This window comes from Nematolebias whitei, chromosome 8 (assembly GCF_014905685.2).
Source record: "Nematolebias whitei isolate Nwh7 chromosome 8, NemWhi1, whole genome shotgun sequence".
Lineage (NCBI taxonomy): Eukaryota > Metazoa > Chordata > Actinopteri > Cyprinodontiformes > Rivulidae > Nematolebias > Nematolebias whitei.
In genome coordinates, this window is record NC_056505.1 from 28,952,235 (window position 1) to 28,974,845 (window position 22,611).

At 39.7% G+C, this 22,611-nt stretch overlaps 3 protein-coding genes across 3 annotated transcripts in view; 1 reads left to right on the forward strand and 2 right to left on the reverse strand.

Annotated features, from left to right (window-relative positions):
* Positions 1-1,058: 1,058 nt before the first annotated feature.
* slc7a4 (solute carrier family 7 member 4) lies at positions 1,059-3,110 on the reverse strand. Its single transcript, XM_037680694.1, has 3 exons — positions 2,129-3,110; positions 1,297-2,003; positions 1,059-1,202 (listed from the first exon to the last, which is right to left on the reverse strand). Exons 1-3 carry the CDS (start codon positions 3,108-3,110, stop codon positions 1,059-1,061), a joined length of 1,833 nt encoding a protein of 610 aa, XP_037536622.1.
* Positions 3,111-10,590: 7,480 nt separating this feature from the next.
* dgcr6 (DiGeorge syndrome critical region gene 6) lies at positions 10,591-11,915 on the reverse strand. Its single transcript, XM_037680560.1, has 5 exons — positions 11,777-11,915; positions 11,485-11,645; positions 11,253-11,353; positions 11,012-11,152; positions 10,591-10,907 (listed from the first exon to the last, which is right to left on the reverse strand). Exons 1-5 carry the CDS (start codon positions 11,878-11,880, stop codon positions 10,830-10,832), a joined length of 585 nt encoding a protein of 194 aa, XP_037536488.1. The 5' UTR covers positions 11,881-11,915; the 3' UTR covers positions 10,591-10,829.
* An 829-nt stretch (positions 11,916-12,744) lies between these two features.
* The window catches only part of LOC119413505 (rasGAP-activating-like protein 1), a 29,598-nt gene continuing 19,731 nt past the window's right edge, over positions 12,745-22,611 (forward strand). Inside the window, exons 1-4 of the mRNA XM_037680562.1 lie at positions 12,745-12,809; positions 13,054-13,110; positions 15,537-15,650; positions 17,361-17,422. Of these exons, the coding sequence (XP_037536490.1) occupies positions 12,745-12,809; positions 13,054-13,110; positions 15,537-15,650; positions 17,361-17,422 (298 nt within the window). The remainder of the gene's footprint in view (positions 12,810-13,053; positions 13,111-15,536; positions 15,651-17,360; positions 17,423-22,611) is intronic.

The window sequence follows — 22,611 nt, forward strand, 5'->3', positions numbered from 1 at the left end:
GTTATTTTAAACATTTTTAACAATGAATTTGTATTTTATATCACAGCTGTTCATTAATAGTTGATGCAACTATTCTTTTAAATAAATTTCAATGTATCACACATGCAATGTTGCAAAGGCGTGTCAACCAAGACAGCCCCACAACATCCAGAGCCTTAAGAGAATCAGGGTGAATCTCATCCACTCCCGGAGCCCTGCTGCCTCGGAGCTTTTTAACTACCTCGGCGACCTCAGCCACAGTTATGGACGGATCAACCCCAAAGTCCCCCGACTCAGCTTCCTCCATGGAAGACGTGCCAGTGGGATTGAGAAGGTCCAAAAAGTATTCCTTCCACCTCCCGACAACATCACTGGTTGAGGTCAACAGCAGCCCACCTTCACTGAATAACGTGTTAGTAATGTTACATTCAATTAAACACAAAACATTGTTTCAGACGTGGTGCAGCATAGATCATACTTCAGTACTAAATAAAACATATTCTGAGTTGGACAACAAGATACAGTCGTTTTTAAGTTATTTTATATAAACAGCTGATATAAAGGTCAAAAGTCTGTACTGTATTTGCTTTAGGAGAGAAAAAAGCCCAGTCAGACCCAAAAGCCTGTCAAGTTTAACATCCCTCAAGTGTATATCTTGTTAACTCGCAGCAGGCTGACAGTGGTGTTTAAACGGTTTACTGATCCAGAGGAACTTAATCTGATGCTGATAATCATTTGTCTCCTGCGATCCAACCCGCACTGAAAGAACAGTAACATGGTTATTTAAGCAACACCTACAACTGAAGTCTAAAGGAGAACGTAAAAATGCTAGTGAAGTTTGTGACCGTGACATTTAAGTACATTAAGTTCTGGCAACCAATGGAGTTTATGACACTGCAATAAGAGCTTCCTGAGATAAGATTCACATACATTATGTGTCAGCTTTTTATTTCAGCCTATTATTTGTGTAGCCTTGATGCTAAGTGCTCATTTCTCACAGTAAATGCATTTAGAAACAAATAACCAGCACAAATATGCGTTTGTTTTGGAGTGACAAGTCCAAAGAACACTTTGGTCTTCTACATTTTCTGTCCAAGTTCTGAGACTATCTTACCTATGGCAATCCACACTGTGAATCGAATCCAGGTTAGGAGGCTGAGCTTCATCATGAGAAAGACATTGACGAGGATACTGGCACCTGGAGTCAGTGGAACAAATGGTACCTACAAAGCAGTACATATTTTTGTCATTCTGTGGCCATTGTTAATAGTTTTTGTAAAGTCAACTGTAGTGAAAAGAATGGCAGTGAGAGCTCACCTGGAAGGTTTTGGTGTTTTTCTGTGGCTCATGAATCCATATGAGTGCCAGGCTGAAAATGAAAGCAAAGCTAAAGATCACCAGGAGCATTGTGAAGCTCCAGAGAGGGAGCTGAAGCTGCTTGTTTCCAAACTCCAGCACAGCACAGAGGGAGGCTGAGCTCACTATCAGTGTCATCACACTGAAGGCCACCACTTCACCTGGCTCACAGTCTCCCAGCAGCCTGTCCAGGTAGGGTTCCCAGCACGCCTTCAGCTGCCCCACACCACGCCGCTCTCCCGTCTTCTGTCTCTCCACCAGCTGGAGTTTGTCAGAGAAGGACTCGTATTGCTTGGGCTCCTCACTGTCTTCAGCTATGGTCTGACACTCTGAGGGGGGAGGTGAAAGCTCAGCGTTGGGGTTGGGAGATGAAGAAGCGGTGCTCTTGGAGTTGGTTTTCTCAGGCTGGAAGCGCAGCACGATCACACTCGCCGCCACAAAGGTGTACGCCAGGAGAGTGCCTATAGATAAGAACTGAACCAAGGCCTCCAGGTCAAAGATCAAAGCCAAGGCGGCCATGAGGACTCCAAACACCAGAATGGCATTGACAGGAACTTTGGTAAGGGGATTGACCCTAGCAAAAATGGAGAAGAACAATCCATCGTCTGCCATGGCATACACAATTCGAGGAAGGGAGAAGAGATTACAGAGAAGGACGGTGTTCATGGCTAAAAATGAGAATAAAGAGAACATAAGTCATAATACAGCACAGAGAAGTCAAGACTGCTGCTAAATGCATGATATTAAAATCTGTCTAAATTACATTCTTTACTTAGATGTTGATAACACTCACCACAGATGGACCCTACAGCCACAATAACTCCAGCCCAACTGTAACCACGACGAAAAAAAGCATCTGCCAGAGCTGAGTTGGGGTCCAGGGTACGCCACGGTACTATCAATGTGAGCACGGTGGAAACCAAGATGTAGGCTGTTGCTGCGAGTCCAAGGGAGATAGCAGTGGCAATGGGAATAGCCTTCTGTGGGTTCTTTGCCTCTTCACTGGAGGAAGCAATGACGTCAAAACCCACAAAGGCGTAGAAGCAAGTGGCTGAGCCTGCCAGGATGCCAGACAGCCCATAAGGTGCAAAGCCTCCTTGTTCTTGGCTCCAGTTGGTTGGGTCAGCCAGCATGAATCCAAAGACCAAGATAAAAGCAATGACACCCATACTAACAGTGGAGAAGATATGGTTTAGATAGGAGGAAACTTGGACTCCAAATGAAATGAAGACCGAGGCAACTACAAGAATTCCTGCTGCTAGTAGATCAGGGTAATGGGCAAGAAAGGGCACATTCCACTGCATGATGTGTGTTTCTGTGAAGTTTTGGATAGCATGGTTAAAAATGGAGTCTAGATAGCCACTCCAGGCTCGTGCTACAGCAGCACCGCCGATCATGTTCTCCAGAATCACATTCCAACCAATGAGAAAGGCCCAAACCTCTCCCACAGAGACATAGGTAAACATATAGGCAGATCCTGTTTTGGGTATGCGTGCTCCAAACTCTGCATAACAAAAGGCAGCCAGTAACGAAGCGATGCCTGCAAAAATGAAGGATACGATGACAGCGGGTCCAGCTGTGTCTTTGGCCACTGTTCCTGTCAGGACATAGAGCCCTGAGCCCACCATGCCACCAACACCCATCAGAGTCAGGTCCAGGGTGGAGAGGCAGCGTTTCAGAGATGTCGCCATCATGTCACCGTCCAGTGTCTTGAGCCGGTTCAGCCTCTGACAAAGGCGCACGGCTGGGGCGCAGCCTCTCGAACAAGTTGCCATAGTTACAGTGTTAAGACAGTCTTGCAGAGGGAGGGTGGGTGCTTGAACCTGTCAAACTGGATCCATTACCTGTCTATGAAGATGACCTGAAAGACAAAACCCAATATTTACAAAGAGTACACAATGAGAAGGTGAAACAATGCTGAAACTTGGCTTTCAGATTAAATAGACGGGACTTTCAGCTATTTATGCCATTCTTGATTTCTCCACATAAACATAATCTGACTGGGGGATGTTTTTAACACCCCCCACCCCCCAAAAAAGTCTAACATCATCCAGTCCTTTTAAAGTCTTTTAAAATAAAAAGTTTACAATGAATCAAATCCTAAGGAATAGCACGATGTATGTCTTTAAAGGGACTTTTCCATCTTAGTGATGCTTTGTGCTCCTGACAGCGTGTGGCGCTCCTCTCGGCACCCTGCAGGCGGGTCCACGTCACCTAAAGGCGCATCGCTCATGTGTGAAATAATGACGCTTTAGCATCATTTTACTGTTCCAGATGTTTGCTCTTTCCATCGCAGTATTCATCCTCCAGCACCATCACCAGACCATCATCCGACTCCCGGCCTTGATGAACATATGGCGACAACAGGATGCCTCCTATATGACATTACGTAACGCTTTATTCTCCCGGTTAGAAATAAGACCGCTGTCATAAAAGTACCTGCTCGTTTCACCACAGGCTACAATTTCAAGCAGATGTGGCCTCGGTTAAATAGGAGAGATTAGAATAAGGCGATGGATGCAGTAAGCTTTGTTTTAAATGCCACATGAATAATTTATAGTCAAATGGAAAAGAGCTGAGCGCACCTCTCTGTTTTACTGCATCGCACTTTGTGTTGGTGAGACTGTTGTGATGATCACAACAGATAAGGCGATGGACAAAACAAAAATAAATAAATAAAAATACATACAAACAGTAAATAAATACCTTTTCTGCTCAGTGGTTGCCATCTTTGCTCCTGGTCTGGCTCAGCGCTGTTAGAAGTTACCCGAGCGCATCATCTCCTGATGGAGCAGAAGGTGCACGGATGAAGAATAAGCCCTGCCCGGACTGTTTCTTAAAGGTACAGGCACCCTTTTTAGGTTACAGCTCTGTGATGGGGGGCTTCCCCACTGCACCCCCCCCCCCCCCCCACACACACACACACAGGGATTATCCAGCATGATAAATAAATGTGGACTTTAAAAGAAGAAAGTCATGTATGCAGTTGAGTCAATTAAATGTCATAATAATAATAATAATAATAATAATAATAAAAATATATATAAAATAGAATAAAAAATTCCATTGTATATTTAAAAATTCTGTTTGGAAATCAAAAATGCCAGGTAGGTCAATATTTGAACAGCTACTTAAATGCAAAAGAGAATAAATGAGCTGATGTGTAATCAAACACAAAAATATGGATGTGCTCAAAGTTCAGTCTGATGCTTGGTTTGAAAATATATTTTCTGACAGAAAGTATATAAATATGTATATATCAACTATTTCTATAGCTCATTTTAAAAAACACAAGGGTAGCCAAAGTGCTGTACAATAAGACAAAAAGACAAATTAATTAAGACAATAAAAACATACAAAGCATACACAAAGAAACAAAAAACGTACACGTACCAGTTTCACGACAGGTGTGTTAAGATGCCATAAAATATAAGATCACGTGTTAAAAGCCATAAAATATAAGATCACGTTTTAAAAGCCAAAGAATAAAAGTGTGTTTGTGAAAGAGATTTAAAAACAGGAAGCGAGGAGGCCTGTCCGGCACTCAAGGGTAAGTTGTTCCATAACCTGGGAGGAGCAACAACAAACGCTCTGACACCTCTGAGCTTCAGCCGAGTTTTAGAGACTGTCAGCAGCAGCTGATCAGCTGATCGTAGGGACCGGGGTGGGCAGTAAGGCTGAAGCAGCTCAGACAGATACAATGGGGCAAGGTTGTTCAAGCATTTAAAAACAAATAGCAAAAGCTTAAAATGAATTCTGTAGTGCACAGGGAGCCAATGAAGGGACGCCAGGATGGGAGTAACATGCTCGCACCTACGGACCTGAGTTAACAGGCGAGCAGCAGAGTTCTGCACAAGCTGCAGACGGGCAAGAGAGGTCTGGCTAATGCCTGCATACAGTGCATTACAGTAGTCAGGACGAGCTGTGATGGATTAATATCTCCAAATCAGGCCTTATATATACATACTGTATATCCTTCTTCTTTAATGTATTAGAACAATGCAATAAAGGCTGTTCTGGTAAACATATCGCAGACTAGGATAAACAAAGTGAGCGTGGAAATACTAAATTGTTATTTTATGCATTAATTTAGGCTAGTATCTTTAAGGCAGTGGTATAGCCTACATTTTTGTTGTGGGTATACTGTGCTTAGAAACCAAAAGTACACCAGTTAGTACAATGTAATCGTCAATCTATTTTGATTTTTAAGCATATTGGACATTTCAAATTATTTCTGATGCTTTCATTTGAATAAATGTACAACAAACTTTGTACAACAGTTTTCTTTGTATTAAAAACATGTTATAGAATTTATAAAACAGTATTAAAGCAAAACATGTTCACATATTAAGTAGTAATTACAGAAGTATTAATTATACAAAAACAGGTTGGACTAACTCAATGTGTCTATAAAATGTTCCAGATGTGTTAAGAATGACATAAGCCCATGTCATGTATCATTGCCATTTATACATGACATGGGTTCGTATCATTGGACACCTTGAAGTGGGTATACTGAAATTCCCAAGCTTCTCTAGTGGGTGTACTCTATACTCGCATATCGCACTGCTCTAAGGGAGTTTTCAAAACCACCAGATCTTTATGAGGAAAAGTTGAAGTCAGTCACTTGTGATGGTGCAGAGCTAAAGCATAAAACAGACTTGGCAACGCTAGATCCTTTGATAAGGTACTTATCAGAAAGTGAGCAAAGAAACATACAAAATTATAACATTAAAAAAAATGCAACTGAATACATTCAAACCTTTCACAACTCATTTTCTGAATGAGTATTTTCCTTTTTTGTACCATTTTGTAACCTTTCACATCAGGAACTTCTCTTTATGAATAAAAATAAAAGTTTCAGAAGACAAAGTTGTTAATATGTTATCAACTACATGATATTTAACACAGCAGAAAACTTTTTTTTTTGCACAACATAAATTGTGTTTGTAAATACATTTGTCTTTTCTTGTTGGAGAGATCACGTCTCTCCAGTTTTAGCTTATCTCCACTGACTCCCTGTCAGCCTGGTTGTTTCTTCCTGTTAAAAAGGATTTTTCCTTTCCACTGTTGCCTTTGTGCTTGCTCAGGATGGGAGACTGTGATGAAGTGAAGATTCAACACAATTTACTGGTTTTCTTAGATAATTGTTACTACCCGTCATTGGCTTTTTTTTAAATGTATGTGAATGTTTCTGTTCAGTGCCCTGAGACAAATTCTGTTGTGACTTGGTGCTATAGAAATAAACTGAATGGGATTGTTTCGTGAATAAAGAAGCACAACCAAGCTGCTAATGTTATTCCATCAGTTCACTAATGGCAGAAAATATGAATATGGGTCAAGGCTGACGTTAGGGCTTATCTGTGCATCGGTTTTCTAAACAAATGCAACATTATTTTTCTTTATTCTTTCGTGATATTTATGGACTCTTCAGCCCAGGTTTTAAAAAAATTGTATGCTGTATATCATTGTGCCCTGTGTTTTATGACTGACTGTGTCTATCGAACACATCACTGCACTTTGTATGCTACAGCAAAATGTCCCTCTTTGACTGACCGCAGACTTTCTCACTTGTTGGTTTTTATCTATAAATGCATCCTTGGGCATCTTCCTAGATATTTATGTTCACTTTTAACTAGAACTTTTAACCATTTTAGCCTGCACTCTCTGGACATCCTATTGATTCAGGTCCCAAAGGTCAGAACTGAACTGTTTTTCAATTATTCGCTCCTGCCACTTGGAATATTCTGCAGAAGGATTTAAAGTTATCATCTCTTGTTACGTTAGGACAATTTAAATCAATTCTAAAGGAACAAGAGATCAGATCACTTGGCTCCTGTAACTGCTCTTATGTGTAATTATTGTGATTTCTCCTGGATAAGTATTTTGTGTATTTGGTTTAGTATTTTGGATTTGTTGTATGTTTTATGCTGCTGTCTTGGCCAGGTCACTCTTGGAAAAGAGGTTTTTAATCTCAATGAGTTGTTTTCCTGGTTAAATACAGGATACATACACACATACATACATTTATCTTCTAAAATTGCTCATAAATTGGTGCATGTTGCAAATATTAACCACAGGTGTGTGTCATTGATATTTTGTTGCGCTTCAGTGAAATGACAATACAGCTGATTCTAAAAGGATTAAGGACATTTATTGTTGCTCTTAATGACAAATAATAAACATTAATGGGACTGACATTTGGGAAACAAAATAAATTGCAATTGAATACAAAAACAACTACAACTAATTTAAAAGTTAAAATTCAGTGCCTTCACAACCTCATGACAGTAAAAATATAAATATGGTACAACTGTGAAAATAGGGCCAGAGTAGAACTAAACTCACTTCAGTATTCCTCATACGCCAACATGTTAACACACTGTGCTAATTAAATTGTTTTGCTCACAAGTGTGGGATCAGCACAGAGGTCTAGTGATTACACTGCAGGCTCACAGCAGGATATAGATTTTAATATCTTAATTGTTGCCACACTGAATATATAATCAGATAGTAATGAATGATGCAGACATCAAAGTACCTGAAATGGACGCACACAGAGAAATTTTATAACGCTGGTTAAATATGCTTTAACTGCATGCCTCCAAATCTAACTTGTTACAGTGCCTTGCGAAAGTATTCGGCCCCCTTGAACTTTTCAACCTTTTGCCACATTTCAGGCTTCAAACATAAATATATTAAATGTTAATGTTTTGTGAAGAATCAACAACGAGTGGGACACAATCGTGAAGTGGAATGAAATTTATTGGATGTGTCAAACTTTTTTAACAAATAAAAAACTGAAAAGTGGGGCGTGCAATATTATTCGCCCCCTTGCGTTAATACTTTGTAGCTCCGCCTTTTGCTGCAGTTCCAGCTGCAAGTCTCTTGGGGTTTGTCTCTATCAGTTTTGAACATGGAGACACTGAAATTCTTGCCCATTCTTCCTGCAAAACAGCTCGAGCTCAGTGAGGTTGGATGGAGAGCGTTTGTGAACAGCAGTCTTCAGCTCTTTCCACAGATTCTCGATTGGATTCAGGTCTGGACTTTGACTTGGCCGTTCCAACACCTGGATACGTTTATTTGTGAACCATTCCATTGTAGATTTGGCTTTATGTTTTGGATCATTGTCTTGTTGGAAGATAAATCTCCGTCCCAGTCTCAGGTCTCTGGCAGACTCAAACAGGTTTTCTTCCAGAATGGTCCTGTATTTGGCCCCATCCATCTTCCCATCAATTCTGACCCTCTTCCCTGTCCCTGCTGACGAAAAGCAGGTCCAAACCATGATGCTGCCACCACCATGTTTGACAGTGGGGATGGTGTGTTCAGGGTGATGAGCTGTGCTGGTTTTACACCAAACATATTGTTTTGCATTGTGGCCAAACAGTTTGATTTTGGTTTCATGTGACCAGAGCACCTTCTTCCAGATGTTTAGTGTGTCTCCCAGGTGCTTGTGACAAACTTTAAACAACACTTTTTATAGATATCTTTGAGAAATGTCTTTCTTCTTGCCACTTCTAAAGGCCAGATTTGTGCAGTGTACGACTGATTGTTGTCCTATGGACAGACTCTCCCACCTCAGCTGTAGATCTCTGCAGTTCATCCAGAGTGATCATGGGCCTCTTGGCTGCATCTCTGATCAGTCTTCTCCTTGTTCGAGATGAAAGTATAGAGGGACGGCCGGGTCTTGGTAGATTTGCAGTGGTCTGACACTCCTTCCATTTCAATATGATTGCTTGCACAGTGCTCCTTGGGATGTTTAAAGCTTGAGAAATCTTTTTGTATCCAAATCCATCTTTAAACTTCTCCACAACAGTATCTCAGACCTGCCTGGTGTGTTCCTTGGTCTTCATGATGCTCTCTGCACTTGGAACAGAACACTGAGACTATCACAGAGCAGGTGCATTTATACGGAGACTTGATTACACACAGGTGGATTCTATTTATCATCATCAGTCATTTGGGACAACATTGGATCATTCATAGATCCTCACTGAACTTCTGGAGTGAGTTTGCTGCACTGAAAGTAAAGGGGACGAATAATATTACACGCCACACTTTTCAGTTTTTTATTTGTTAAAAAAGTTTGACACATCCAATAAATTTCATTCCACTTCACGATTGTGTCCCAATTGTTGTTGATTCTTCACAAAAATTTAAAATTTTATGTTTATGTTTGAAGCCTAAAATGTGGCAAAAGGTTGAAAAGTTCAAGAGGCTGAATACTTTCACAAGGACCTGTATATCTTCTAATCATCCATCAGGATCCCATGGCTGTAATTTCCATGAATAGACAATTCTTAAGTATTAAACATGACAAAATGTTACAAGCTTGAATGTTTAGCTGTCAGTGAGTCACTACTTATTTCACTCTTCACAAGGATTTTTTTTTTCAAGCCAGTGCAAATTCTAGTCTCTTAGGATTTTGTTTGTCATGCCTTTGATTCAAGAGTCCCATCATCCATTTTCTTCTCCTGCTTTTTCCCCTTTAGGGTCACTGGGAGCTGCTGCCCATCTCCAGCAGTCACTTTTCATTTATTAGTTTACTTGACAAGGACAATGCACTCAAACATAGAACATAAGTCTGTGACTGATGCATTGCACAAAGAGTATATAGCTACAGCTAATGCGCAACTCCAGTCACTAACACAGACACATGGATAATTTAGTTATTTAGCTTAACATGCATGTTTTTGGTCTGTTGGAGGAAACCCACATGTGCACAGGGAAAAAAAAAAAAAAAAAAAACTACACACAGAAAGGCCGGGAGGACTATTCACTAACAATGCACTGCACCAGTAAATAATATCAATAAATACTACTTAAATACTGATAGTTTAAACTCCTGTAACCTCTGCCTTCTGAGGCTTGTTACTTTGTTCAAAGTTTTCTTAAAAAAAAAAAAAAGTGCATATTTTCTAAACCAGAACATTTACGAAAAAGTAGTAAATTTAAGAACCAAATAAAATTACACACCCTGGTGAAGTGAACAATTTATAATACGGTTAGAATGTGCAACCAAAGCAGCTGTACATGCTAGTTACAGGAACTCATATTACAAAGCTTTAAACAGAGCAAACCTTGCTGTACTCGTCCAGAAAGCACGTGGAACAAGCGTTTCTCAAACTAGCGTCTTACAGCAAATAAATAAATGTTGTGCTTTTAACTTTTCATATGGAAACAAAATATATTTTGTGTCTCAAAACATGAAAACTAACTTTGCTTTAAAGTCACAGCTTTAGTAACATCTCCATGTGTTCTTATGCATGTTTGCATCATTTAAATTGTGCCCAAATAATTTTTTATACCATCCAACTTGAGGTGTATACCCGGTGACAGAGAACACGTTTAACACTTTGTGAACTTCTTACTAATTAGAAACAGCTGGCTGAAGCAAGCTGAATCTCAACAATCATAAGATTATTTGAACTTTTCTCATTGTCTACAGTGTAATTATTGTTCCTTCTGGCACGACAAGGCCTCTGTTGCATTTCTCATTGTAGTCCAGACTGTGACTCCTTCTGTTGAAGTTTAAGAATCAGTTCAAGGAGGTTCATCTGCATCGTCAGTTCCTGAAACGGTAAAAACAAAAGCAGTCATTTGATAAATAGTTGTTTCCATCAAAAAGTTTTATTTACGTTTTGTCTACGCTGAAAGAAAACTGGTCGACTTTTACCTGAGGATTGGTGGTGATATAGAATCCAGGAACTCCTGCTTTCTCCAGGGTGTTCTGCTGGTCGATCACCTTTTGATCCATTTCTGCAACAATCTTTTTATCCATCATCTTTTGCTCTTCTCGCACTCGAACTTCCAAAGCCTGATAACCTCACAGCTGTTAGTAAATCAAAAGCAATTACAGCAGTACCATAATGTTCTGAGTAAAAAGTGGTTTTGGACTTGCTTTTTTTTTTTTTTACCTCAAGCTCTCCTTGTTGGTTTGATTTGAGAAGTGTAAGGTTGTGAGACTTGCATGTCTGTACAGCATCTTTATGTTTTCGCAGAAGTTCTTGTTTAAGTGCTACAAACATAGGGAATCAGTCTATTTACAAACAGGGAACATAAAACATGAACTAGGTAACAAAGCTGGCAAACACGTTCATACATTGTAGATTTGAGAGAGTGGGCCTTCAGGTAAAACTTTGGTCAGACCTTGGTGTTCACAGTGTAGCTTCTGTCTTTGATTGTACAGATTTTTCTCTGTCAGATGTTGGATATCCAGGAGGCCCTGCACAATCTCGTACACTGTTCCATCTATGAGGGATAAAGCCAGGTCACCAAGCGTGTTGTAGGACAAGCGCTGCTGGAATGAGCTGACCATGGAAGAAACAAAAAGAATGAAAATGGAACATATTAATCAGGTTGGAGGTTTAATGACCTCATTCGCGTTCATTTCAATTAAATCAACCATGAGTGCTGTGAAGGATGTACTAGGTAACCATACCTTGGCAAGTCTTTGACTAAAGTTTGCAGTTCAGATAACAAGTAATAATGTCTTTCTTGTAGTTTAGTAGGATCACTGTCGATAACTCCAGGATAAATATCCATAATCTGAGCTAGAAAAATAAAAACAGCGATAGATATTGTTCATCACATTAGCTAGCTAATTCGATTATACCTAATATTCTATTTTTATGTTCGAAGCTCTTACACATAAAATTTCTAAACTATTTAAATTAACCTAGTTTGCATTAAATACTTATTTGCATTGACAAAACTAAGCTTAAGATTTCAAAATTACTTTTCCCTCCTCAACAATTCAGGCTTGTTCGCTGCAGCTACGCTGTGGCTTGTTGCCATACAAGCTAAACAGGACCCCAAATTGGTGGCTGTTATAGCGCCTGTCCGTAATTCTGCCAGAAAGCGCCTGTTCCACAACATGCTCGACAGATGGCGCACTGCATCAAAAATAATAAAAATAAAACAAGATTACCACTTATGATCGTTTTCTACCGAGGATGAAATGCACTGTACATGTCAAAGATGTATTGTCGATGTTGCCATAGCAACATTTGAAAAAAAACAAACAAACAAAAAAAAAACACAATAATTTGATTAGCTTATAATCATTTTAGAAAAATGTTAGAAAGCAAATGTTTTCGTGAACAGTTTATCAAACACAATGATAAGGTGATGCTTTGTCTATTTAAGCCACGCTGAAAGAGAAGAATGACAGAGGCCGTCGCTGTATTTAACCCTGTAGGCTGTGTCTTTTGGTTTAAGCCGCTCCAGTGGCCGCGCTGACGCGCGCCTGTGTCGCGCGCGCGCTACTGGTGGGCAGAGCGCCGCCGTCACGAGCCGAGAAGGTGTGATGAAACGAAGAAAACTCACTTTGGGAGGAGAAGAACGCTGTTTATAAGGACGCGAATGGCCACAGAGGAGAAACTGGATGAATAAGTCACTCGTGTGAAGATGGCGAAAAACACATCTCTTTACTTTCGTATTGTCGAAGGCAGGAACCTCCCAGCCAAAGACGTGTAAGTAAATCCTGGATGAATGGCATGCGCATCTGTGCACGTCTTATCTGATTGATTGATTGATAGCTGTCATGTTCAGGGAAGCACTGTTTAGCTTAGGTGTTCCCTAGTTTAAACTGACTGGAGGAATGACGGCAGAACGCTTCAGGTTTTTTATTTCTCTTATTTAAACAGGACATAATTAAATGAAACATAAATAAACATAAGGCAAACTGACTGTGCTCATTTTGTGTTTTCTTTGAAGGTCTGGAACCAGTGATCCTTACTGCATTGTAAAAGTTGACAATGAAGTTGTGGCCAGGTGAGTTTTCTCTGCAGCCTCCATCAACAGCTGGGTTCTCCTCCAAGTTAAAATGTCCACATTGAGTCTTGTGCAGTTTGTATGCTTGCTCTGTTTTTCTCGCCACACATGCAACACATGCAGACGGTGCGTGTTTAGATGCCAACAGCGTGGCCCCTCCAACATAGAGAACCTGATACTGGTCTGGCCTTTAAACACCCTTAGGTAACCATGGAGCGGATGCATTAATTATTGCAGGAGCAGCACCTGTATGAAAGGAGGATGCTGGGAGCTGAGAGCGGAACACACCTGGTTTGAATATGAGTGGTAAAAATCCAGTTCAAAATATAATAAATGCACTAAATTCAGTGAGTATATGTATTCAGCGCTATTGTTCCATCTGGCGTGATGGAAAACGACACAATGATTCACTGCAAGCTTTTGCGCTAATTATCTCGCACTTTTAGTGTTACTGGCCAACTGATTCTTGAGTGTGATGTTAATGCACGATGAGGCTGGTGATTGTGGGAAGTGAGGACTACACGACAAACTATTACTGGATCCATTAGGCTGATTCTGTTCACCTTCTGTTCCTGATTTATGACAATTATTTTATTAAAGTGGCACATCGAAGCTTGTAAACTGTTCAGGCTGTTTTCTAAAAGTAAATAAAAATCCCCAAATTTATCAGAATAATTTATTTCATGAGGAAACTGATCCAATTCTATTTTCTGTACGTGGCAGCAGATTTCCAACCTTTGCTATCTGGTTTAAGGCCCTAAAAGTTTCAGTAAATCACAATCAGTCCTGTTGACAGAACAAACATGCGTCACAACACTTAAAGTCAGGACTTTGATGGTCAATCCAAAATGTCCAGTTTATTCTTCACCACTTAATCTCTTAGATAACGAATTGATGATTTGAGTTTTTATGATTAATTTTCTCTTGAGATTCAGTTTGTAAACAGGTGTTGCGTTTCATAATTCAGAGTTTATTGTTTTATCATTAATAGTAAGCCGTCATTAGATGAAGCAAAAAAAGGTACAAACCATGATTCACCCATTGTCATGCCTCAGATAGACTATCTGGATTGTTCTTTTTCAAAACCTTATCTCATTTAAACCAAAAATATCTACACTAACATTTGATCACCAAAGATGTTTCTTTGCCACGTGCTCTTTATTTTATTTATTTATTTATTTTTTATTTATTTATTAATTTTATTCATTTTATAATAATAAAAAAACCACAAAACAATTAACATAAAGACAACAAAAGAAATAAAATTATAAAATGAAAGGTGGCAGATGAAGAAAAAAATCTTATCATATCTGCCCCTTATTCTATGATGAACAATTTAAACAAACAACTTCCTTTGAATACAAAAAAGAGATAAACAACACATTAACTTCCTTAATCGCAATGAATTACTGTTTGAACTCATTTCAAATATATTGTTTCAACAATTTATCCTTGACCATTCTTTTGAATATAGGCATTGATTTAGCTTCTTTAACATCAGTTCCTAATTCATTCCATAACCCAACTCCTTGAATTATGGTAGACCTTCCTTTTAAAGTAGTTCTATACTTGGGCTTCACAAACATGTCTGTTCCCTTAAGATTATAACAACTCAATCGTTTAACAATATACACCTGGATATTCGAAGGCAAAACATTATTGTGCGCTCTATACATCACTGACAATATATTATAATCCACCAAATCATAGAACTTCAGCAATTTGGTATTATAAAATAATATACTTGATGGATGCCGATAATGTTTTCTAGTAATAATTCTTAAAACTCTTTTCTGCAAAACAAAAATAGGCTTTGTAATTGATTTACATGCCTTTCCCCAAATACTAATACAATAAATCAAATGTGGAACAATAATTGTATTATATAACAAATAAAGTGCCTTGTCATTCAATAGATCCCTAACTTTATAAAATATTGCAATAGATTTAGATAATTTCATTTTAACAGAACTTATATGTCGTTTCCAGGACAGTTTGTCATCAATTATGACACCCAAGAATTTCGCCTCATGGACTCTGTGAATTTCGGAGCCATCAATTTTAAATGAGACATCAATAGATTTATTTTTATTACTAAAAATCATATAATTGGTTTTATCTAAATTTATTAAAGTGAAGGTGAGCACCAATGGTTTATTAGTGATCAGTGAACTTCTGAACATATCCCTCACTTGTTCATGCCATGACACTTTCTAAACCACGCAGGACAATTTACACTAAATCTATCTTTCAATTAACTTCTAATTTGAGTCACTTGTTCTTCGAAGCAGACCTGAAATACAAATTTTCAACTTTTATTCTTAGAAGTTGTTGCATATTTATAGACATTAGACTACTACTATTTAATATGCTTGTATTACAAGGGGCTGTTTAAAATTATGCCTAAAGAACATGTCTCTTTTCAGGACTGCCACAGTGTGGAAGAATCTTAATCCTTTCTGGGGTGAGGAGTACACGTTGCACCTCCCGACGGGGTTCCATTCACTCTCGTTTCTTGTCATGGATGAAGATACAATTGGGTAACGCTACCATTCAAAGCTTCCATCCATTTGTTTGTTTTCTATAACTATTTAATTATAGGGTCACCAGGGGCCTGTACCTCCAGCAGTAAACCCTTTTTTAAAAATTCAACCTTTATTTATACAGGTTAGGCTCACTGAGTCACGAGGACTCATTTTCAAGAGACCTGTTTTAAACAAAAACCACAGAAGAGGTAAACACGACAATAAAGCAATCATATAAAAGCATATAGAATGAAAAGTAAATAAAGGAAGTGATAGAAAACGAGATAAAAAGCACGCTACGTTATAAAATGGTGTAAAATACTAAAAACAGGAACATGTCTGCATTGATTTTTGCATTGAATTTAAGAGTTGTTTAAAATCCCTTAGGGAGGTCAAAGTCGAGAGCGTCAGATTTTCTTTGCAAGGTGTTCCAGGTTACAGGAATACCTTGAGAAGGCCCTTTTGCCAAATTCGGTCCACACTGAGGGGACGCTGCAGGTAATGATGTCTTGAGAGTGCATGCTGTAGCTGCACTGATGAAGTGACATGTAGGAGGAGATACTGTATATAAAGGAAACAGACCAAGAAGTGATTCAAAGATGAAAATGTACCAGTGTGAGAGTCGGCGTGAGGTTAATGATGTCCAGTTGGGCGCAGTGAAGTATGGTAATTACAGCCAGTTGTGAATCTTAGTGCACCATGATAGACAGCAGCTAACATCTGTGCTTGCAGGAGCAGTCAAATAAATAATGTCACCGTAGTCAATGGACGGAAGGAAAGTAGCAACTACAAGGCATTTCCTAGCATTCAGAGTTTGACAAGATCTATTTCTAAAAAAGAAACACAATTTTACTTTCAGTTTCTTTACTGTTTTCGACATGAGGCATAAAAGAGAAGATGTGCATCTACCAAGATACCCAAGTATTTATAAGAATCGACCAACTCGATAGGAACACCATTTGTAGATAAGATAGAAGGAAGGACTGCTGGTACTGACTTCCTGTTTGAAAACAACATCCCTTTGGTTTCATCAGCATTTACAGCATCTTGAGACAGAACAAATCTGACTGGATGTTGTCGAATGCAGACTGTAAAAGCTGGAAAACCTTACCAACTGTTTTAGCTCGACAATAAACAACTGTGTCATAAGCATAGAAAAGTAAGGATGCATCAGGAATTATCTGACCCACAGTACTTATGTAGATTGTGAAGAGGGTGGGTCCTAAGACTGAGCCTTGTGGTACACCATTGTTGACAGTTAAATAGCTGTAAGAAGTACCATTATGTTGAACACATTGCTTCCGATCTGAGAGGTAATTAGAAAACCAATCAATAGTGTGATCTGAGAAACCAATGTTTTAGAGCTTAGACCTTGGACAGGTCACAAGGCCATGCAGCACAGTTTTTAAATGATTCCATACCCAGCCATTACTTTTATTTGTCAGCGCTTGACTTTAATTTATAGTCCTCAGTGTTTAATTTAGCTCATGAATGGATATATTTGAGTTAAAACCTCATGCTCAGCTGAAATGTTCTTGGGGGGAAAAGGTTATCCAAGCTTTGAATAAACAAACACGATGGGGCAGAAGGTCATCCTGGATCAACAAGTCAATCAAAGGTTGTTTTCCGCTTCTCCTCATGACCGCCAGTCCCATCATTTTACTCACCAGCTTGAATCGAATCCTTAATAGGTTCGATTTAATCCTTTTGTTCTTCTTTTCACAGGCATGATGATGTTATTGGAAAGATTACTCTGAACAAAGAAGCCATTGGAACTCAGGCTAAAGGTATGACTGATACCAGATCAGCGTTTGATTGTATAACCTGAGCTCAGAGGTTAAACATACAGCCGTTCCCACGATAGAGTCAAAAGTCCCTGGTTTTAGTCTGGGAATGTTTATTACTCTTCTTCTCCCACACATTTAATTTAATTTACCCGTTTTTATTAATCTGTATTTTCCCGAGCACTGCTTTCCACAGACTCAATGGTGAATGTAATTGTGATGGTGCTCCTGGTGCTCGTCTGAGTAAGCTTTGTGATTATTCATTGTGCATCATAAACCATGAGAGCAGCTAATGCATTTCAATCAGCCTTAAACCATAAAACGACCGTTTCTCTCACGGAGAGCTCCATCTTCAAAGTCACGCTGTTTAATCAGCGTAGACCGTTTCGCCTTCTGCACCGTCTTGGTCAGACATACGGTGGATGCAGTGTGTTTTGATGGTGCAACAGTTTTATTGAAATGCTGCGAGAGTTCATCGTGGCCCGTTTGCTGCATACAGATACATCTCTGGTAAAAGCCACCTAGTGTGGCCTTCAATTCAGTGATTCATGTCGGCGTGGTGGCAGTGAGTCACTTACTCCCTCGCACAATTTCTCTTCTCACAGGCTGGCCTTGACTTTATTTTTCCTTTTTTTTGTCTGGTGTTTTTAGAAAAACAAAACAAATAATTTGAACACAATCACTTTGCTTACGTTTTGCTCAAACTATTTAGGACGACGTTCAGTTTCAGAATTATTTATACAGCAGGAGTTTTTTTTAACACCACAATAGACTGGAATTCAAACTTCAAAATGTGAATTAAGTTCCAGCTTTCACCCTTGAACTTATGGCTGTAAATAAAAAACAGTTTAACCATTTAGACACCAATGCTATTTTTGACCATTCTTTATTTTCACACGTGTTAAAGAAACTGGACATTTTGAGTGTTCAATTTATGCTCTTAATATGACGGGTCCAAAGTTGATTCCACATTGTTTATTATGAAGTTTCAAAATTTCATATATATTTATATATTTCATTGGAGCCGGAAAAGGGTAGAGTGCCCTCTCCGGGTCAGGGAGGAGGTCCTACCCCAAGTGGAGGAGTTCAAGTATCTTGGGGTCTTGTTCACGAATGAGGGAAAAAAGGAGCGTGAGATCGATAGGCGGATAGGTGCAGCGTTGGCAGTGAAGCGGGCGCTGTACAGGTCTGTCGTGGTGAAGAGAGAGCTGAGTCAAAAGGCGAAGCTCTCAATTTACCGATCGATCTGTTCCTACCCTCATCTATGGTCACGAGCTTTGGGTTGTGACCGAAAGAATGAGATCTTGGATACAAGCGGCTGAAATGAGTTTTCTCCGCAGGGTGTCTGGCTCTCCCTTAGAGATAGGGTGAGAAGCTCGATCATCCGGGAGGGACTCAGAGTAGAGCCGCTGTTTCTCCACGTCGAGAGGAGCCAGTTGAGGTGGCTCGGGCATCTGTTTAGGATGCCTCCTGGACGCCTCCCTGGTGAGGCGTTCCGGACACGTCCCACCGGGAGGAGGCCCAGAGGAAGACCCAGGACACGCTGGAGGGACTATGTTTCTCGGCAGAAGTGGGATCGCCTCGGTATTCCCCCGGAGGAGCTGGACCAAGTGGCTGGGGAGAGGGAAGTCTGGGCCTCCCTACTTAAGCTGCTACCCCCGCGACCCGACCCCGGATAAGCAGAAGAAAATGGATGGATGGATTATCTCTATCATTTTTACTGTAGTTTATCATTGCTATTGTTTACTGTTCTGTTTGGAGCAGGTCTCTTGTAAATGAGTCCTTGTGGCTCAGTGAAGCCAACCTGTATGAATAAAAGGTTGAATAAATCATTATGTATATATTTATATTCATTCAACCTTTATTGATACAGGTTAGTTCCATTGAGCCAATAGGACTCATTTACAAGAGAGATCTGGATTTTAACAGAGAGTGATGACAACAGTGGATAAACTGTTTTTCAATTGTAAAACAAACAAACAATAAAAAAATTGTATGAATCATTTGTGAATGTGTATTGTTGTCGTTGTTATCACTGTCTTATTATCTTGTGCTGCTGCTCTGGTCCAGTGTCTTCATGGACGATGTGTGTGAGGGTGGACATGTTTGGAGGTTGCTGTGTTGAAGCTCCATGAATCAGCCTCTCTGCAGCTCTCAGCACCTTCACTGAGCCTTGAGGGAATCACTGAGCTGCTCTTGTTCTTCACAGTTAGAAGGTGGGAGCTCTCGTCAAATGATGATCTCCAGCATCATCTTGTTCATGCCAGGCTTTTCATCCACTGACCACAGACACCTGGAAACATCAGGGGGGCCAGCAGCTGTTTAACACATCTGGAAGGAAACCAGTGAGATTTTAATATGGCCATGACCATTATATGATGTTATGTGGGGGAGTGGTGGAACAGAGGTTAGAAGATGGGCCTGTGATCAAAAAGTCGCAGGTTCAACTCCCGGTACCGTCAATATCAAAATGTGGGTGGAAAAGGTGAAACACCCACTCCTGCCTCCACCCTCATTGGCCCCACCCTGGTCCCCTGAGCAAGGCACTCAACCCCCACCATCTGCTCCTAAACAGGTCTCTCCAGAAATGAGTTCTCGTGACTCAATGAGACTACCTGGATAAATAAAGGCTAAATGAAAAAACAAAAGTTTAAAATAGAAATACTCACATCATGAGGCCAAGGTTGTGTGTGTGACGTGCACGTTCCTGAGAGTGTGTGTGTGTGACGTGCACGTTCCTGAGAGGCCACAGACAGAGCAGCTCCAGCTTTTGTTGAGTTCCTGTAGTCCTGCAGTTTTCAAGCTGAAATAAAAAAGCATCATAAATATGAACTTTACAGTCTCTAGTTACCTGTTCATATAAACACATGGAGGCGTCTCAGCTTGTGACTGACAATAAAATATGTAAATTTATGAACATTAATGAACTTATAATGATGCTCCTACTCTTTGAAGGTGAACCAATGGTACCACACCATCTCTCAGTCGGACAGTCTGATCAGTTTGATCAAAATCCTCCAGTTTAAAATCCTCACTGCTCAGATGAATCCTCCTCAAAGATACTTCCTCCTCTTCCTCACATCTTGTTCTTTGGGAAACCTTCAAAATGAAAACAGGAGATTTGTGTCTACACAAAAACATTGTACAAAAGAGGTCAATCTTATTTTCTATTTCCTATATTCTCCCTAGTTTTATTTTTTAATATCCTAGAACTTAAACAAAACTCCAATTCTGATGCATATCTGTTGATAATGAACCAAAGCTACTGAAATAGTGAGTATGCTTGTTAGAAAAATATTCCTGTCATCAGATCTCAGTCAGCTTCATTGCAGCTGAACACCGTGTTACACTGAACATCACATCAGCTGGTGGACATAAATACAGTACAGTAATATTATATTCACAAAATACTAACAATAATATGTTCATCACTTGTGAAAAGTTATCCCACGAGACCTGACGTCAACAGTCCGTCGATCTGAACAGAAATAAGCTGCGAAGTGCTGAAACATCTGCTTTAACCAAATAAGGACGACCGTTCCAAGATGGCGGCCGAAATTCCAGCGCCGCAGCAGCCAATGAGGGATCTAGTGATTAGATGATATCTATGATCATTAGACTAAAAATATGTACGATTTTACAATAAGGCTCCCCTTTTAGATGGCTAATAAATAGTTTGTTATTAATTCCTCTATAAACACTTTATAAATTATTAATAACTGTTTATTATACATGAAAGAGACAAAACTGACCAGTTTCTTGCCAAAAAGTGAGCCAAATCTGTTCACTATATATTTCATCTAGAGTTGTCAGAAATGTTTAATATAACAACTCTAGATGAAATATATAGGTGAACAGATTTGGCTCACTATTTGGCAAAAAAAAAAAAAAAAAACAGGTCAGTTTTTTCTCTGTCCTTAATTAATGCATGATAAGCAGTTATTAATGATAAATAAAACATTTATAGAGGAAAGGTTTGTAGGTTCAGTCATCCAGGTAGATAACAGAAAAGGTTAAATAATTTCATCTGGACCAGTTTCTTTAAGGGAGCAACATTTCGTCTTCCATCCGAAAGACTTCATCAGTCTGTGGCCTGCCAACCAGATCTGTCCCATAAGTAGCCTTCATTGCTGTGTTTCAAGCCAACCTCCTCTTGGAATCTCAGAAAAAGGCTTTTAACACATGCAAAAGGACCCATCCATCCAAAACAATCAATCATCATGTATAACAATCAAATATGCTGGTGAAGATTCTCAGTTTTTTGAATATATCAAATGTTTTAGGCCAGTTGGACGACTTGCTACTCACAGCCTGAGGACACCAAAGCCAAAATGGTCAATGCACATGGTCCTGGTCACATGACCGTCCTGTTAAGAAACTGGTCCAGATGAAATTATTTAACCTTTTTTGTTGTTTATAGAGAAATTAATAACAAATCTATAAACTTGTGTCCCATTCTTTCCTGAAAAACGCAGTCAGACAGTAGAGGTTACAATGTGAAGGTAGCTGTAGGGATGTTGCACTGATGTTTGTTACCGGCTGAACCTGAAGTCGTTGCAAGTAGCAGGGCACCCTGTAAATGTAATTATTTACATATGATTGTCTAATGTAATAGGAGTTTTTAAGTTAAATGTACGCTTTCAGGGTGTCTTTGTTTGAGTTTGTATGTTTATTTGTCATATGCAGGTCAACACAAGGTCAGCAATGCACTATTACTGCTAGCAGCATGGTCCTTTTTTTCAGCATGGTCCTATTAGCAGAGTGGATCTGTTAACAGTGAGGTTACATGGTCCCGTTAGCACTTAGCAGCGTGGTCCCATCCATTAGTAACATGGTACTGTTAGCAGCATGGTAATATTAGCAGCATGGTACCATTAGCAGCATAGTCCCATTAGCAGCGTGGTTCCATTAGCAGCGTGGTCCCATTGGCAGCATGGTCCCGTTAGCAGCGTGGTCCCATTAACAGCGTGGTCCCGTTAGCAGCGTGGTCCCGTTAGCAGTATGGTACAGTTAGCAGCATGGTACCGTTAGCAGCATGGTACTGTTAGCAGCATGGTACCGTTAGCACCATGGTACTTTTAGTAGCATGGTCCTGTTAGCAGCATGGTACTGTTAGCAGTGTGGTCCCATTAGCAGCATGGTACAGTTAGCAGCATGGTACCGTTAGCAGCATGGTACCGTTAGCAGCATGG

Excerpts from the sequence above, each read along its gene's own strand:
- dgcr6 (XM_037680560.1), bottom strand. The coding sequence starts at position 11,880 with ATGGATATTTATCCTGGAGTTATCGACAGTGATCCTACTAAACTACAA. Across the intron at positions 11,153-11,252 it reads ACCAACAAGGAGAGCTTGAG|GCTTTGGAAGTTCGAGTGCG; the intron begins GTAAAAAAAAAA and ends TGAGGTTATCAG. Across the intron at positions 10,908-11,011 it reads ATATCACCACCAATCCTCAG|GAACTGACGATGCAGATGAA; the intron begins GTAAAAGTCGAC and ends TTACCGTTTCAG.
- slc7a4 (XM_037680694.1), bottom strand. The coding sequence starts at position 3,110 with ATGGCAACTTGTTCGAGAGGCTGCGCCCCAGCCGTGCGCCTTTGTCAG. Across the intron at positions 2,004-2,128 it reads GGCTGTAGGGTCCATCTGTG|CCATGAACACCGTCCTTCTC; the intron begins GTGAGTGTTATC and ends TCTCATTTTTAG. Across the intron at positions 1,203-1,296 it reads AAAACACCAAAACCTTCCAG|GTACCATTTGTTCCACTGAC; the intron begins GTGAGCTCTCAC and ends ACTGCTTTGTAG.